Here is a 19349-nt window from a genome sequence, read left to right on the forward strand (position 1 = left end):
GTCCTGCTTTAGACCTGCTTTAGTCCTGCTTTAGTCCTGCTTTAGACCTGCTTTAGTCCTGCTTTAGACCTGCTTTAGTCCTGCTTTAGTCCTGCTTTAGTCCTGCTTTAGTCCTGCTTTAGACCTGCTTTAGTCCTGCTTTAGTCCTGCTTTAGTCCTGCTTTAGACCTGCTTTAGTCCTGCTTTAGTCCTGCTTTAGACCTGCTTTAGACCTGCTTTGGTCCTGCTTTAGTCCTGCTTTAGACCTGCTTTAGTCCTGCTTTAGTCCTGCTTTAGACCTGCTTTAGACCTGCTTTAGTCCTGCTTTAGTCCTGCTTTAGACCTGCTTTAGTCCTGCTTTAGTCCTGCTTTAGTCCTGCTTTAGTCCTGCTTTAGACCTGCTTTAGACCTGCTTTAGTCCTGCTTTAGTCCTGCTTTAGTCCTGCTTTAGTCCTGCTTTAGACCTGCTTTAGTCCTGCTTTAGTCCTGCTTTAGACCTGCTTTAGTCCTGCTTTAGTCCTGGTTTAGTCCTGCTTTAGTCCTGCTTTAGTCCTGCTTTAGACCTGCTTTAGTCCTGCTTTAGTCCTGCTTTAGTCCTGCTTTAGACCTGCTTTAGTCCTGCTTTAGTCCTGCTTTAGACCTGGTTTAGTCCTGCTTTAGTCCTGCTTTAGTCCTGCTTTAGTCCTGCTTTAGACCTGCTTTAGTCCTGCTTTAGTCCTGCTTTAGTCCTGCTTTAGACCTGCTTTAGACCTGCTTTAGTCCTGCTTTAGTCCTGCTTTAGTCCTGGTTTAGACCTGCTTTAGACCTGCTTTAGTCCTGCTTTAGTCCTGCTTTAGTCCTGCTTTAGTCCTGCTTTAGACCTGGTTTAGTGCTGCTTTAGTCCTGCTTTAGTCCTGCTTTAGACCAGCTTTAGTCCTGCTTTAGTCCTGCTTTAGTCCTGCTTTAGACCTGCTTTAGTCCTGCTTTAGTCCTGCTTTAGTCCTGCTTTAGTCCTGCTTTAGTCCAGCTTTAGTCCTGCTTTAGTCCTGCTTTAGTCCTGCTTTAGACCTGCTTTAGTCCTGCTTTAGTCCTGCTTTAGTCCTGCTTTAGTCCTGCTTTAGACCTGCTTTAGTCCTGCTTTAGTCCTGCTTTAGTCCAGCTTTTGTCCTGCTTTAGTCCTGCTTTAGTCCTGCTTTAGTCCTGCTTTAGACCTGCTTTAGTCCTGCTTTAGTCCTGCTTTAGTCCTGCTTTAGTCCTGCTTTAGACCTGCTTTAGTCCTGCTTTAGTCCTGCTTTAGTCCTGCTTTAGTCCTGCTTTAGACCTGCTTTAGTCCTGCTTTAGTCCTGCTTTAGTCCTGCTTTAGACCTGCTTTAGTCCTGCTTTAGTCCTGCTTTAGTCCTGCTTTAGACCTGCTTTAGTCCTGCTTTAGTCCTGCTTTAGACCTGCTTTAGTCCTGCTTTAGTCCTGCTTTAGACCTGCTTTAGACCTGCTTTAGTCCTGCTTTAGACCTGCTTTAGACCTGCTTTAGTCCTGCTTTAGTCCTGCTTTAGACCTGCTTTAGTCCTGCTTTAGTCCTTCTTTAGACCTGCTTTAGACCTGCTTTAGTCCTGCTTTAGTCCTGCTTTAGTCCTGCTTTAGTCCTGGTTTAGTCCTGCTTTAGTCCTGCTTTAGTCCTGCTTTAGACCTGCTTTAGTCCTGCTTTAGTCCTGCTTTAGTCCTGCTTTAGTCCTGCTTTAGTCCTGCTTTAGTCCAGCTTTAGTCCTGCTTTAGTCCTGCTTTAGTCCTGCTTTAGACCTGCTTTAGTCCTGCTTTAGTCCTGCTTTAGTCCTGCTTTAGTCCTGCTTTAGACCTGCTTTAGTCCTGCTTTAGTCCTGCTTTAGTCCAGCTTTTGTCCTGCTTTAGTCCTGCTTTAGTCCTGCTTTAGTCCTGCTTTAGACCTGCTTTAGTCCTGCTTTAGTCCTGCTTTAGTCCTGCTTTAGTCCTGGTTTAGTCCTGCTTTAGTCCTGCTTTAGTCCTGCTTTAGACCTGCTTTAGTCCTGCTTTAGACCTGCTTTAGTCCTGCTTTAGTCCTGCTTTAGACCTGCTTTAGTCCTGCTTTAGTCCTTCTTTAGACCTGCTTTAGACCTGCTTTAGTCCTGCTTTAGTCCTGCTTTAGTCCTGCTTTAGTCCTGGTTTAGTCCTGCTTTAGTCCTGCTTTAGTCCTGCTTTAGACCTGCTTTAGTCCTGCTTTAGACCTGCTTTAGTCCTGCTTTAGTCCTGCTTTAGACCTGCTTTAGTCCTGCTTTAGACCTGCTTTAGTCCTGCTTTAGTCCTGCTTTAGTCCTGCTTTAGTCCTGCTTTAGACCTGCTTTAGTCCTGCTTTAGTCCTGCTTTAGTCCTGCTTTAGACCTGCTTTAGTCCTGCTTTAGTCCTGCTTTAGACCTGCTTTAGACCTGCTTTAGTCCTGCTTTAGTCCTGCTTTAGACCTGCTTTAGTCCTGCTTTAGTCCTGCTTTAGACCTGCTTTAGACCTGCTTTAGACCTGCTTTAGTCCTGCTTTAGTCCTGCTTTAGTCCTGCTTTAGTCCTGCTTTAGACCTGCTTTAGTCCTGCTTTAGTCCTGGTTTAGTCCTGCTTTAGTCCTGCTTTAGTCCTGCTTTAGACCTGCTTTAGTCCTGCTTTAGTCCTGCTTTAGTCCTGCTTTAGACCTGCTTTAGTCCTGCTTTAGTCCTGCTTTAGACCTGGTTTAGTCCTGCTTTAGTCCTGCTTTAGTCCTGCTTTAGTCCTGCTTTAGACCTGCTTTAGTCCTGCTTTAGTCCTGCTTTAGTCCTGCTTTAGACCTGCTTTAGACCTGCTTTAGTCCTGCTTTAGTCCTGCTTTAGACCTGGTTTAGTCCTGCTTTAGTCCTGCTTTAGTCCTGCTTTAGTCCTGCTTTAGACCTGCTTTAGTCCTGCTTTAGTCCTGCTTTAGTCCTGCTTTAGACCTGCTTTAGACCTGGTTTAGTGCTGCTTTAGTCCTGCTTTAGTCCTGCTTTAGACCTGCTTTAGACCTGCTTTAGTCCTGCTTTAGTCCAGCTTTAGTCCTGCTTTAGTCCTGCTTTAGTCCTGCTTTAGACCTGCTTTAGTCCTGCTTTAGTCCTGCTTTAGTCCTGCTTTAGTCCTGCTTTAGACCTGCTTTAGTCCTGCTTTAGTCCTGCTTTAGTCCAGCTTTAGTCCTGCTTTAGTCCTGCTTTAGTCCTGCTTTAGTCCTGCTTTAGACCTGCTTTAGTCCTGCTTTAGTCCTGCTTTAGTCCTGCTTTAGTCCTGCTTTAGACCTGCTTTAGTCCTGGTTTAGTCCTGCTTTAGTCCTGCTTTAGACCTGCTTTAGTCCTGCTTTAGTCCTGCTTTAGACCTGCTTTAGACCTGCTTTAGTCCTGCTTTAGACCTGCTTTAGTCCTGCTTTAGTCCTGCTTTAGACCTGCTTTAGTCCTGCTTTAGTCCTTCTTTAGACCTGCTTTAGACCTGCTTTAGTCCTGCTTTAGTCCTGCTTTAGTCCTGCTTTAGTCCTGGTTTAGTCCTGCTTTAGTCCTGCTTTAGTCCTGCTTTAGACCTGCTTTAGTCCTGCTTTAGACCTGCTTTAGTCCTGCTTTAGTCCTGCTTTAGTCCTGCTTTAGTCCTGCTTTAGACCTGCTTTAGTCCTGCTTTAGACCTGCTTTAGTCCTGCTTTAGTCCTGCTTTAGACCTGCTTTAGACCTGCTTTAGTCCTGCTTTAGTCCTGCTTTAGTCCTGCTTTAGTCCTGCTTTAGACCTGCTTTAGTCCTGCTTTAGTCCTGCTTTAGACCTGCTTTAGACCTGCTTTAGTCCTGCTTTAGTCCTGCTTTAGACCTGCTTTAGTCCTGCTTTAGTCCTGCTTTAGTCCTGCTTTAGTCCTGCTTTAGACCTGCTTTAGTCCTGCTTTAGTCCTGCTTTAGTCCTGCTTTAGTCCTGCTTTAGACCTGCTTTAGTCCTGCTTTAGTCCTGCTTTAGACCTGCTTTAGACCTGCTTTAGTCCTGCTTTAGTCCTGCTTTAGACCTGCTTTAGTCCTGCTTTAGTCCTGCTTTAGACCTGCTTTAGACCTGCTTTAGTCCTGCTTTAGTCCTGCTTTAGACCTGCTTTAGTCCTGCTTTAGTCCTGCTTTAGTCCTGCTTTAGTCCTGCTTTAGACCTGCTTTAGACCTGCTTTAGTCCTGCTTTAGTCCTGCTTTAGTCCTGCTTTAGTCCTGCTTTAGACCTGCTTTAGTCCTGCTTTAGTCCTGCTTTAGACCTGCTTTAGTCCTGCTTTAGTCCTGCTTTAGTCCTGGTTTAGTCCTGCTTTAGTCCTGCTTTAGACCTGCTTTAGTCCTGCTTTAGTCCTGGTTTAGTCCTGCTTTAGTCCTGCTTTAGTCCTGCTTTAGACCTGCTTTAGTCCTGCTTTAGTCCTGCTTTAGTCCTGCTTTAGACCTGCTTTAGTCCTGCTTTAGTCCTGCTTTAGACCTGGTTTAGTCCTGCTTTAGTCCTGCTTTAGTCCTGCTTTAGTCCTGCTTTAGACCTGCTTTAGTCCTGCTTTAGTCCTGCTTTAGTCCTGCTTTAGACCTGCTTTAGACCTGCTTTAGTCCTGCTTTAGTCCTGCTTTAGACCTGCTTTAGTCCTGCTTTAGTCCTGCTTTAGACCTGCTTTAGACCTGCTTTAGTCCTGCTTTAGTCCTGCTTTAGTCCTGCTTTAGTCCTGCTTTAGACCTGCTTTAGTCCTGCTTTAGTCCTGCTTTAGACCTGCTTTAGTCCTGCTTTAGTCCTGGTTTAGTCCTGCTTTAGTCCTGCTTTAGTCCTGCTTTAGACCTGCTTTAGTCCTGCTTTAGTCCTGCTTTAGTCCTGCTTTAGTCCTGCTTTAGACCTGCTTTAGTCCTGCTTTAGTCCTGCTTTAGACCTGCTTTAGACCTGCTTTAGTCCTGCTTTAGTCCTGCTTTAGACCTGCTTTAGTCCTGCTTTAGTCCTGCTTTAGACCTGGTTTAGTCCTGCTTTAGTCCTGCTTTAGTCCTGCTTTAGTCCTGCTTTAGACCTGCTTTAGTCCTGCTTTAGTCCTGCTTTAGTCCTGCTTTAGACCTGCTTTAGTCCTGCTTTAGTCCTGCTTTAGTCCTGCTTTAGTCCTGCTTTAGACCTGCTTTAGACCTGCTTTAGTCCTGGTTTAGTCCTGCTTTAGTCCTGCTTTAGTCCTGCTTTAGACCTGCTTTAGTCCTGCTTTAGTCCTGCTTTAGTCCTGCTTTAGTCCTGCTTTAGTCCTGCTTTAGTCCTAACCCTCCCTCTTGTCTCCTCAGAGGTGGGACGTCCTCGGGACCTCAGGACCTCAGAAGTGACTGAGTCCAGTTTCAGGCTCTCGTGGTCAGATGCTCCTGGTCCAGTCCAGTTCTACTCGGTCCGGTGGAAGTCCAGGTTCTCAGACGAGTCTGGACTGAAGCGGGTTCCAGGAGGTCAGAGGTCAGAGGGAGGTCAGAGGTCAGAGGGAGGTCAGAGGTCAGAGGGAGGTCAGAGGTCAGAGGGAGGTCAGAGGTCAGAGGGAGGTCAGCGCAGCACGGTTCTGGACGCGCTCAGTCCAGAGACCGACTTCCAGGTCTGGGTCAAGGCCGAGTACAACGAGAGAGAGAGTGAAGAAGTGAGCGGCTTCGAGAGAACCGAAGGTACAACACAGGCAGAACATGCAGAACACACAGAACATGCAGAACACACAGAACACACAGAACACACAGAACACACAGAACACGCAGAACACGCAGAACACACAGAACATGCAGAACACACAGAACATGCAGAACACACAGAACACACAGAACACACAGAACACACAGAACACAAAGAACACGCAGAACACAAAGAACATGCAGAACACGCAGAACACGCAGAACACGCAGAACACACAGAACACGCAGAACACGCAGAACACACAGAACATGCAGAACACACAGAACATGCAGAACACACAGAACACACAGAACACACAGAACACACAGAACACAAAGAACACGCAGAACACAAAGAACATGCAGAACACGCAGAACACGCAGAACACGCAGAACACGCAGAACACACAGAACATGCAGAACACACAGAACATGCAGAACACACAGAACACACAGAACACACAGAACACACAGAACACAAAGAACACGCAGAACACAAAGAACATGCAGAACACGCAGAACACGCAGAACACGCAGAACATGCAGAACACACAGAACACAAAGAACACACAGAACACGCAGAACACACAGAACACAAAGAACACACAGAACACAAAGAACATGCAGAACACACAGAACACACAGAACACAAAGAACATGCAGAACACACAGAACACACAGAACACACAGAACACAAAGAACATGCAGAACACACAGAACACACAGAACATGCAGAACACACAGAACACAAAGAACACACAGAACACGCAGAACACGCAGAACATGCAGAACATGCAGAACACACAGAACACAAAGAACACACAGAACACACAGAACACGCAAAACACACAGAACACACAGAACACACAGAACACGCAGAACATGCAGAACACACAGAACACACAGAACACAAAGAACATGCAGAACACGCAGAACACGCAGAACACGCAGAACACACAGAATACACAGAACACAAAGAACATGCAGAACACACAGAACATGCAGAACACACAGAACACGCAGAACACACAGAACACGCAGAACACGCAGAACATGCAGAACACACAGAACACACAGAACACGCAGAACATGCAGAACATGCAGAACACGCAGAACACAAAGAACACACAGAACACACAGAACACGCAGAACACACAGAACACACAGAACACACAGAACACACAGAACACGCAGAACACGCAGAACTCGCAGAACACGCAGAACACACAGAACACAAAGAAAACGCAGAACACGCAGAACACACAGAACACGCAGAACATGCAGAACACACAGAACACGCAGAACATGCAGAACACACAGAACATGCAGAACACACAGAACACGCAGATCACACAGAACACGCAGAACACGCAGAACATGCAGAACATGCAGAACACACAGAACACACAGAACACGCAGAACATGCAGAACATGCAGAACACACAGAACACAAAGAACACACAGAACACACAGAACATGCAGAACACACAGAACACAAAGAACACACAGAACACACAGAACACGCAAAACACACAGAACACACAGAACACACAGAACACGCAGAACATGCAGAACACACAGAACACACAGAACACAAAGAACATGCAGAACACGCAGAACACGCAGAACACGCAGAACACACAGAACACACAGAACACAAAGAACATGCAGAACACACAGAACATGCAGAACACACAGAACACGCAGAACACACAGAACACGCAGAACACGCAGAACATGCAGAACACACAGAACACACAGAACACGCAGAACATGCAGAACATGCAGAACACGCAGAACACAAAGAACACACAGAACACACAGAACACGCAGAACACACAGAACACACAACACACAGAACACGCAGAACATGCAGAACACACAGAACACACAGAACACAAAGAACATGCAGAACACGCAGAACACGCAGAACACGCAGAACACGCAGAACATGCAGAACACACAGAACACACAGAACACAAAGAACATGCAGAACACACAGAACACACAGAACACAAAGAACATGCAGAACACACAGAACACACAGAACACACAGAACACGCAGAACACACAGAAAACACAGAACACACAGAACACAAAGAACATGCAGAACACGCAGAACACGCAGAACATGCAGAACACACAGAACACGCAGAACACGCAGAACACACAGAACACGCAGAACACGCAGAACACGCAGAACACGCAGAACTCGCAGAACACGCAGAACACACAGAACACAAAGAAAACGCAGAACACGCAGAACACACAGAACACGCAGAACATGCAGAACACACAGAACACGCAGAACATGCAGAACACACAGAACATGCAGAACACACAGAACACGCAGATCACACAGAACACGCAGAACACGCAGAACATGCAGAACATGCAGAACACACAGAACACACAGAACACGCAGAACATGCAGAACATGCAGAACACACAGAACACAAAGAACACACAGAACACACAGAACACGCAGAACACACAGAACACACAGAACACGCAGAACACGCAGAACACGCAGAACACGCAGAACATGCAGAACACACAGAACACACAGAACACAAAGAACATGCAGAACACACAGAACACACAGAACACAAAGAACATGCAGAACACACAGAACACACAGAACACACAGAACACGCAGAACACACAGAAAACACAGAACACACAGAACACAAAGAACATGCAGAACACGCAGAACACGCAGAACATGCAGAACACACAGAACACGCAGAACACACAGAAAACAAAGAACATGCAGAACACGCAGAACACGCAGAACACGTAGAACACACAGAACACACAGAACACACAGAACATAAAGAACATGCAGAACATGCAGAACACGCAGAACACACAGAACACGTAGAACACACAGAACACACAGAACACACAGAACACAAAGAACATGCAGAACACGCAGAACACGCAGAACACGCAGAACATGCAGAACACGCAGAACACACAGAACACAAAGAACACGCAGAACACACAGAACACAAAGAACACGCAGAACACGCAGAACACGCAGAACACGCAGAACACGCAGAACACAAAGAACACGTCGAACACACAGAACACACAGAACACAAAGAACATGCAGAACACACAGAACACACAGAACACGCAGAACATGCAGAACACACAGAACACACAGAACACACAGAACACAAAGAACATGCAGAACACGCAGAACACGCAGAACATGCAGAACACGCAGAACACACAGAAAACACAGAACACACAGAACACGCAGAACACACAGAACACGCAGAACATGCAGAACACACAGAACACGCAGAACACACAGAACACGCAGAACACGCAGAACATGCAGAACACACAGAACACACAGAACACGCAGAACACGCAGAACACACAGAACACAAAGAACACGCAGAACACGCAGAACATAAAGAACATGCAGAACATGCAGAACACGCAGAACACACAGAACACGTAGAACACACAGAACACACAGAACACACAGAACACAAAGAACATGCAGAACACGCAGAACACGCAGAACACGCAGAACATGCAGAACACGCAGAACACACAGAACACAAAGAACACGCAGAACACACAGAACACAAAGAACACGCAGAACACGCAGAACACGCAGAACACGCAGAACACACAGAACACGCAGAACTCGCAGAACACGCAGAACACGCAGAACACAAAGAACACGTCGAACACACAGAACACACAGAACACACAGAACACAAAGAACATGCAGAACACACAGAACACACAGAACACGCAGAACATGCAGAACACACAGAACACACAGAACACACAGAACACAAAGAACATGCAGAACACGCAGAACACGCAGAACATGCAGAACACGCAGAACACACAGAAAACACAGAACACACAGAACACGCAGAACACACAGAACACGCAGAACATGCAGAACACACAGAACACGCAGAACACACAGAACACGCAGAACACGCAGAACATGCAGAACACACAGAACACACAGAACACGCAGAACACGCAGAACACACAGAACACAAAGAACACGCAGAACACGCAGAACACGCAGAACACGCAGAACTCGCAGAACACGCAGAACACGCAGAACACACAGAACACAAAGAACACGCAGAACACGCAGAACACAAGGAACACAAGGAACACACAGAACACAAAGAACACGCAGAACACGCAGAACACGCAGAACACGCAGAACATGCAGAACACGCAGAACACACAGAACACACAGAACACACAGAACACAAAGAACATGCAGAACACGCAGAACACACAGAACACGTAGAACACACAGAACACAAAGAACATGCAGAACACGCAGAACACACAGAACACACAGAACACGCAGAAAACGCAGAACACACAGAACACACAGAACACAAAGAACACGCAGAACACGCAGAACACGCAGAGCACGCAGAACACGCAGAACATGCAGAACACGCAGAACACACAGAACACACAGAACACAAAGAATACGCAGAACACGCAGAACACACAGAACACACAGAACACAAAGAACATGCAGAACACGCAGAACACACAGAACACGCAGAACATGCAGAACACACAGAACACACAGAACACGTAGAACACGCAGAACACACAGAACACAAAGAACATGCAGAACACACAGAACACACAGAACACGTAGAACACACAGAACACACAGAACACAAAGAACATGCAGAACACGCAGAACACACAGAACACGCAGAACATGCAGAACACACAGAACACACAGAACACACAGAACACACAGAAGACACAGAACACACAGAACACGCAGAACACACAGCACACACAGAACACACTGAAGACAAAGAACATGCAGAACACGCCTAACACGCCGAACACGCCGAACACGCAGAACACGCAGAACTCGCAGAACACGCAGAACACGCAGAACACGCAGAACTCGCAGAACACGCAGAACACGCAGAACACGCAGAACATGCAGAACACACAGAAAATGCAGAACACACAGAACACACAGAACTCACAGAACATGCAGAACACACAGAACACACAGAACACACAGAACACGGAGAACACACAGAACACACAGAACACGCAGAACATGCAGAACACACAGAACACGCAGAACACACAGAACATGCAGAACACACAGAACACACAGAACACGCAGAACACGCAGAACATGCAGAACACGCAGAACACACAGAACATGCAGAACACACAGAACACACAGAACACGCAGAACACGCAGAACACGCAGAACTCGCAGAACACGCAGAACACGCAGAACACGCAGAACTCGCAGAACACGCAGAACACGCAGAACACGCAGAACATGCAGAACACACAGAAAATGCAGAACACACAGAACACGGAGAACACACAGAACACACAGAACACACAGAGCACGCAGAACATGCAGAACACAGAGAACACGCAGAACACACAGAACATGCAGAACACACAGAACACACAGACACGCAGAACACGCAGAACACACAGAACTCACAGAAAATGCAGAACACACAGAACACACAGAACACACAGAACATGCAGAACACACAGAACACACAGAACACACAGAACACGCAGAACACGCAGAAGACGCAGAACTCACAGAACACGCAGAACACGCAGAACACGCAGAACATGCAGAACACACAGAACACACAGAACACACAGAACACACAGAACTCACAGAACACACAGAACATCAGAACACACAGAACACGCAGAACACGCAGAACACGCAGAACTCGCAGAACATCAGAACACACAGAACACGCAGAACACGCAGAACATGCAGAACACACAGAAAATGCAGAACACACAGAACACACAGAACTCACAGAACACGCAGAACACACAGAACACACAGAACACGGAGAACACACAGAACACACAGAACACACAGAACACGCAGAACATGCAGAACACACAGAACACGCAGAACACACAGAACATGCAGAACACACAGAACACACAGAACACGCAGAACACGCAGAACTCGCAGAACACGCAGAACACTCAGAACACGCAGAACTCGCAGAACATGCAGAACACGCAGAACACGCAGAACACGCAGAACATGCAGAACACACAGAAAATGCAGAACACACAGAACACACAGAACTCACAGAACATGCAGAACACACAGAACACACAGAACACACAGAACACGGAGAACACACAGAACATGCAGAACACACAGAACACACAGAACACAGAGAACACGCAGAACACGCAGAACACGCAGACATGCAGAACACACAGAACATGCAGAACACACAAAACACACAGAACACACAGAACACGTAGAACACACAGAACACGCAGAACACACAGAACACACAGAACACAGGCAGAACACATAGAACACACAGAATATGCAGAACACACAGAACACACAGAACATGCAGAACGCACAGAACATGCAGAACACACAGAACACACAGAACACAGGGAGAACACACAGAACATGCAGAACACACAGAACACACAGAACACTCAGAACACGCAGAACATGCAGAACACACAGAACATGCAGAACAGAGAGAACACACAGAACATGGAGAACACACAGAACACGCAGAACACACAGAACACACAGAACATGCAGAATATACAGAACACGCAGAACACGCAGAACACGCAGAACTCGCAGAACATACAGAACACGCAGAACACGCAGAACACGCAGAACATGCAGAACACACAGAAAATGCAGAACACACAGAACACACAGAACTCACAGAACACGCAGAACACACAGAACACACAGAACACGGAGAACACACAGAACACACAGAAAACACAGAACACGCAGAACATGCAGAACACACAGAACACGCAGAACACACAGAACATGCAGAACACACAGAACACACAGAACACGCAGAACACGCAGAACTCGCAGAACACGCAGACCACTCAGAACACGCAGAACTCGCAGAACATGCAGAACACGCAGAACACGCAGAACACACAGAACACACAGAACACACAGAACACACAGAACTCAGAGAACATGCAGAACACACAGAACACACAGAACACACAGAACACGGAGAACACACAGAACACACAGAACACACAGAACACGCAGAACATGCAGAACACACAGAACACGCAGAACACACAGAACATGCAGAACACACAGAACACACTGAACACGCAGAACACACAGAACTCACAGAACATGCAGAACACACAGAACACACAGAACACACAGAACACGCAGAACACGCAGAACACGCAGAACTCACAGAACACGCAGAACACGCAGAACACGCAGAACACGCAGAACATGCAGAACACACAGAACACAGAGAACACGCAGAACACGCAGAACACGCAGACATGCAGAACACACAGAACATGCAGAACACACAAAACACACAGAACACACAGAACACGTAGAACACACAGAACACGCAGAACACACAGAACACACAGAACACAGGCAGAACACATAGAACACACAGAATATGCAGAACACACAGAACACACAGAACATGCAGAACGCACAGAACATGCAGAACACACAGAACACACAGAACACAGGGAGAACACACAGAACATGCAGAACACACAGAACACACAGAACACTCAGAACACGCAGAACATGCAGAACACACAGAACATGCAGAACAGAGAGAACACACAGAACATGGAGAACACACAGAACACACAGAACACGCAGAACACACAGAACACACAGAACATGCAGAATATACAGAACATGCAGAACACACAGAACACACAGAACACAGGCAGAACACACAGAACATGCAGAACACACAGAACACACAGAACATGCAGAACACACAGAACATGCAGAACACACAGAACACGCAGAACACACAGAACATGCAGAACACACAGAACATGCAGAACACACAGAACACACAGAACATGCAGAACACACAGAACATGCAGAACACACAGAACACGCAGAACATGCAGAACACACAGAACACACAGAACACGCAGAACCTGCAGAACACACAGAACACACAGAACATGCAGAACACACAGAACACGCAGAACACGCAGAACACACAGAATATGCAGAACACACAGAACACGCAGAACATGCAGAACACACAGAACACACAGAACATGCAGAACACGTAGAACACACAGAACACGCAGAACACACAGAACACACAGAACATGCAGAACACACAGAACACACAGAACACACAGAACACACAGAACACACAGAACACACAGAACATGCAGAACACACAGAACATGCAGAACATCAGAAAACACAGAACATGCAGAACACACAGAACACAGAGAACACAGGGAGAACACACAGAACATGCAGAACACACAGAACACACAGAACACACAGAACTCACAGAACACACAGAACACACAGAACATCAGAACACACAGAACATGCAGAACACACAGAACACAGAGAACACAGGGAGAACACACAGAACATGCAGAACACACAGAACATGCAGAACACGCAGAACACACAGAACACGCAGAACATACAGAACACACAGAACACGCAGAACACACAGAACACACAGAACACACAGAACACACAGAACACAAAGAACACAAAGAACACAAAGAACATGCAGAACACACAGAACAAACAGAACATGCAGAACACACAGAACACACAGAACACACAGAACACAGAGAACACACAGAACATGCAGAACACACAGAACACACAGAACACGCAGAACATGCAGAACACACAGAACACACAGAACATACAGAACACACAGAACACGCAGAACACACAGAACACACAGAACACACAGAACACACAGAACACAAAGAACATGCAGAACACGCAGAACATACAGAACAAACAGAACACACAGAACATGCAGAACATGCAGAACACACAGAACACACAGAACACACAGAACACAAAGAACATGCAGAACACGCAGAACACGCAGAACATGCAGAACACACAGAACACACAGAACACACAGAACACACAGAACACAAAGAACATGCAGAACACACAGAACACACAGAACACAAAGAACATGCAGAACACACAGAACACACAGAACACACAGAATACGCAGAACACACAGAACACACAGAACACACAGAACACAAAGAACATGCAGAACACGCTGAACACGCAGAACATGCAGAACACACAGAACACACAGACCACGCAGAACACGCAGAACACGCAGAACACACAGAACACAAAGAACACGCAGAACACGCAGAACACGCAGAACACGCAGAACTCGCAGAACACGCAGAACACGCAGAACACAAAGAACACGCAGAACATGCAGAACACACAGAACACACAGAACACACAGAACACACAGAACTCACAGAACACACAGAACATCAGAACACACAGAACACACAGAACACGCAGAACACGCAGAACACGCAGAACTCGCAGAACATCAGAACACACAGAACACGCAGAACACGCAGAACATGCAGAACACACAGAAAATGCAGAACACACAGAACACACAGAACTCACAGAACACGCAGAACACACAGAACACACAGAACACGGAGAACACACAGAACACACAGAACACACAGAACACGCAGAACATGCAGAACACACAGAACACGCAGAACACACAGAACATGCAGAACACACAGAACACACAGAACACGCAGAACACGCAGAACTCGCAGAACACGCAGAACACTCAGAACACGCAGAACTCGCAGAACATGCAGAACACGCAGAACACGCAGAACACGCAGAACATGCAGAACATGCAGAACACACAGAAAATGCAGAACACACAGAACACACAGAACTCACAGAACATGCAGAACACACAGAACACACAGAACACACAGAACACGGAGAACACACAGAACATGCAGAACACACAGAACACACAGAACACGTAGAACACACAGAACACGCAGAACACACAGAACACACAGAACACAGGCAGAACACATAGAACACACAGAATATGCAGAACACACAGAACACACAGAACATGCAGAACGCACAGAACATGCAGAACACACAGAACACACAGAACACAGGGAGAACACACAGAACATGCAGAACACACAGAACACACAGAACACTCAGAACACGCAGAACATGCAGAACACACAGAACATGCAGAACAGAGAGAACACACAGAACATGGAGAACACACAGAACACGCAGAACACACAGAACACACAGAACATGCAGAATATACAGAACACGCAGAACACGCAGAACACGCAGAACTCGCAGAACATACAGAACACGCAGAACACGCAGAACACGCAGAACATGCAGAACACACAGAAAATGCAGAACACACAGAACACACAGAACACGGAGAACACACAGAACACACAGAAAACACAGAACACGCAGAACATGCAGAACACACAGAACACGCAGAACACACAGAACATGCAGAACACACAGAACACACAGAACACGCAGAACACGCAGAACTCGCAGAACACGCAGACCACTCAGAACACGCAGAACTCGCAGAACATGCAGAACACGCAGAACACGCAGAACACACAGAACACACAGAACACACAGAACACACAGAACTCAGAGAAAATGCAGAACACACAGAACACACAGAACACACAGAACACGGAGAACACACAGAACACACAGAACACACAGAACACGCAGAACATGCAGAACACACAGAACACGCAGAACACACAGAACATGCAGAACACACAGAACACACTGAACACGCAGAACACACAGAACTCACAGAACATGCAGAACACACAGAACACACAGAACATGCAGAACACACAGAACACACAGAACACACAGAACACGCAGAACACGCAGAACACGCAGAACTCACAGAACACGCAGAACACGCAGAACACGCAGAACACGCAGAACATGCAGAACACACAGAACACAGAGAACACGCAGAACACGCAGACATGCAGAACACACAGAACATGCAGAACACACAAAACACACAGAACACACAGAACACGTAGAACACACAGAACACGCAGAACACACAGAACACACAGAACACAGGCAGAACACATAGAACACACAGAATATGCAGAACACACAGAACACACAGAACATGCAGAACGCACAGAACATGCAGAACACACAGAACACACAGAACACAGGGAGAACACACAGAACATGCAGAACACACAGAACACACAGAACACTCAGAACACGCAGAACATGCAGAACACACAGAACATGCAGAACAGAGAGAACACACAGAACATGGAGAACACACAGAACACACAGAACACGCAGAACACACAGAACACACAGAACATGCAGAATATACAGAACATGCAGAACACACAGAACACACAGAACACAGGCAGAACACACAGAACATGCAGAACGCACAGAACACACAGAACATGCAGAACACACAGAACATGCAGAACACACAGAACACGCAGAACACACAGAACATGCAGAACACACAGAACATGCAGAACACACAGAACACACAGAACATGCAGAACACACAGAACATGCAGAACACACAGAACACGCAGAACATGCAGAACACACAGAACACACAGAACACGCAGAACCTGCAGAACACACAGAACACACAGAACATGCAGAACACACAGAACACGCAGAACACGCAGAACACACAGAATATGCAGAACACACAGAACACGCAGAACATGCAGAACACACAGAACACACAGAACATGCAGAACACGTAGAACACACAGAACACGCAGAACACACAGAACACACAGAACATGCAGAACACGTAGAACACACAGAACACACAGAACACACAGAACACACAGAACACACAGAACACACAGAACATGCAGAACACACAGAACATGCAGAACATCAGAAAACACAGAACATGCAGAACACACAGAACACAGAGAACACAGGGAGAACACACAGAACATGCAGAACACACAGAACACACAGAACACACAGAACTCACAGAACACACAGAACACACAGAACATCAGAACACACAGAACATGCAGAACACACAGAACACAGAGAACACAGGGAGAACACACAGAACATGCAGAACACACAGAACATGCAGAACACGCAGAACACACAGAACACGCAGAACATACAGAACACACAGAACACGCAGAACACACAGAACACACAGAACACACAGAACACACAGAACACAAAGAACACAAAGAACACAAAGAACATGCAGAACACACAGAACAAACAGAACATGCAGAACACACAGAACACACAGAACACACAGAACACAGAGAACACACAGAACATGCAGAACACACAGAACACACAGAACACACAGAACACACAGAACACGCAGAACATGCAGAACACACAGAATACACAGAACACGCAGAACATGCAGAACACACAGAACACACAGAACACGCAGAACATGCAGAACACACAGAACACACAGAACATACAGAACACACAGAACACGCAGAACACACAGAACACACAGAACACACAGAACACACAGAACACAAAGAACATGCAGAACACGCAGAACATACAGAACAAACAGAACACACAGAACATGCAGAACATGCAGAACACACAGAACACACAGAACACACAGAACACAAAGAACATGCAGAACACGCAGAACATGCAGAACACACAGAACACACAGAACACACAGAATACGCAGAACACACAGAACACACAGAACACACAGAACACAAAGAACATGCAGAACACGCTGAACACGCAGAACATGCAGAACACACAGAACACACAGACCACGCAGAACACGCAGAACACGCAGAACACACAGAACACAAAGAACACGCAGAACACGCAGAACACGCAGAACACGCAGAACTCGCAGAACACGCAGAACACGCAGAACACGCAGAACACACAGAACACGCAGAAAACGCAGAACACGCAGAACACACAGAACACGCAGAAAACGCAGAACACAAAGAACACACAGAACACACAGAACACACAGAACACAAAGAACACGCAGAACACGCAGAACACGCAGAACACGCAGAACATGCAGAACACACAGAACACACAGAACACGCAGAACACAAAGAACACGCAGAACACGCAGAACACGCAGAACATGCAGAACACACAGAACACACAGAACACGCAGAACACACAGAACACACAGAACACAAAGAACATGCAGAACACGCAGAACACACAGAACACGCAGAACATGCAGAACACACAGAACACACAGAACACACAGAACACACAGAACACAAAGAACATGCAGAACACGCAGAACACACAGAACACAAAGAACATGCAGAACACACAGAACACACAGGACACACAGAACACACAGAACACGCAGAACACACAGAACACACAGAACACACAGAACACACAGAACACAAAGAACATGCAGAAAACGCAGAACACGCAGAACACGCAGAACACGCCTAACACGCCGAACACGCCGAACACGCCGAACACGCAGAACACGCAGAACACGCAGAACACGCAGAACTCGCAGAACACGCAGAACACGCAGAACACGCAGAACTCGCAGAACACACAGAACACGCAGAACACGCAGAACACGTAGAACACACAGAACACGCAGAACACGCAGAACACACAGAACACACAGAACACCCAGAACATGCAGAACACACAGAACACACAGAACACACAGAACACACAGAACATGCAGAACACACAGAACATGCAGAACATCAGAACACACAGAACATGCAGAACACACAGAACACAGAGAACATACAGAACACACAGAACACAGAACATACAGAACACACACAGAAC

General features: G+C 46.6%; 1 protein-coding gene across 1 annotated transcript in view; it reads left to right on the top strand.

The window, feature by feature from the left end:
• Positions 1-5242: 5242 nt before the first annotated feature.
• The window catches only part of LOC140366855 (collagen alpha-1(XII) chain-like), a gene marked incomplete at its 5' end in the record, with an annotated part of 154156 nt that continues 140049 nt past the window's right edge, over positions 5243-19349 (top strand). Inside the window, one exon of the mRNA XM_072453040.1 lies at positions 5243-5602. Within this exon, the coding sequence (XP_072309141.1) occupies positions 5243-5602 (360 nt within the window). The remainder of the gene's footprint in view (positions 5603-19349) is intronic.

Source organism: Eucyclogobius newberryi, unplaced genomic scaffold (genome assembly GCF_026437365.1).
Source record: "Eucyclogobius newberryi isolate DKJ021-1_F unplaced genomic scaffold, fEucNew1.0.hap1 SCAF_196, whole genome shotgun sequence".
In the NCBI taxonomy this organism is placed as follows: Eukaryota; Metazoa; Chordata; class Actinopteri; order Gobiiformes; family Gobiidae; genus Eucyclogobius; species Eucyclogobius newberryi.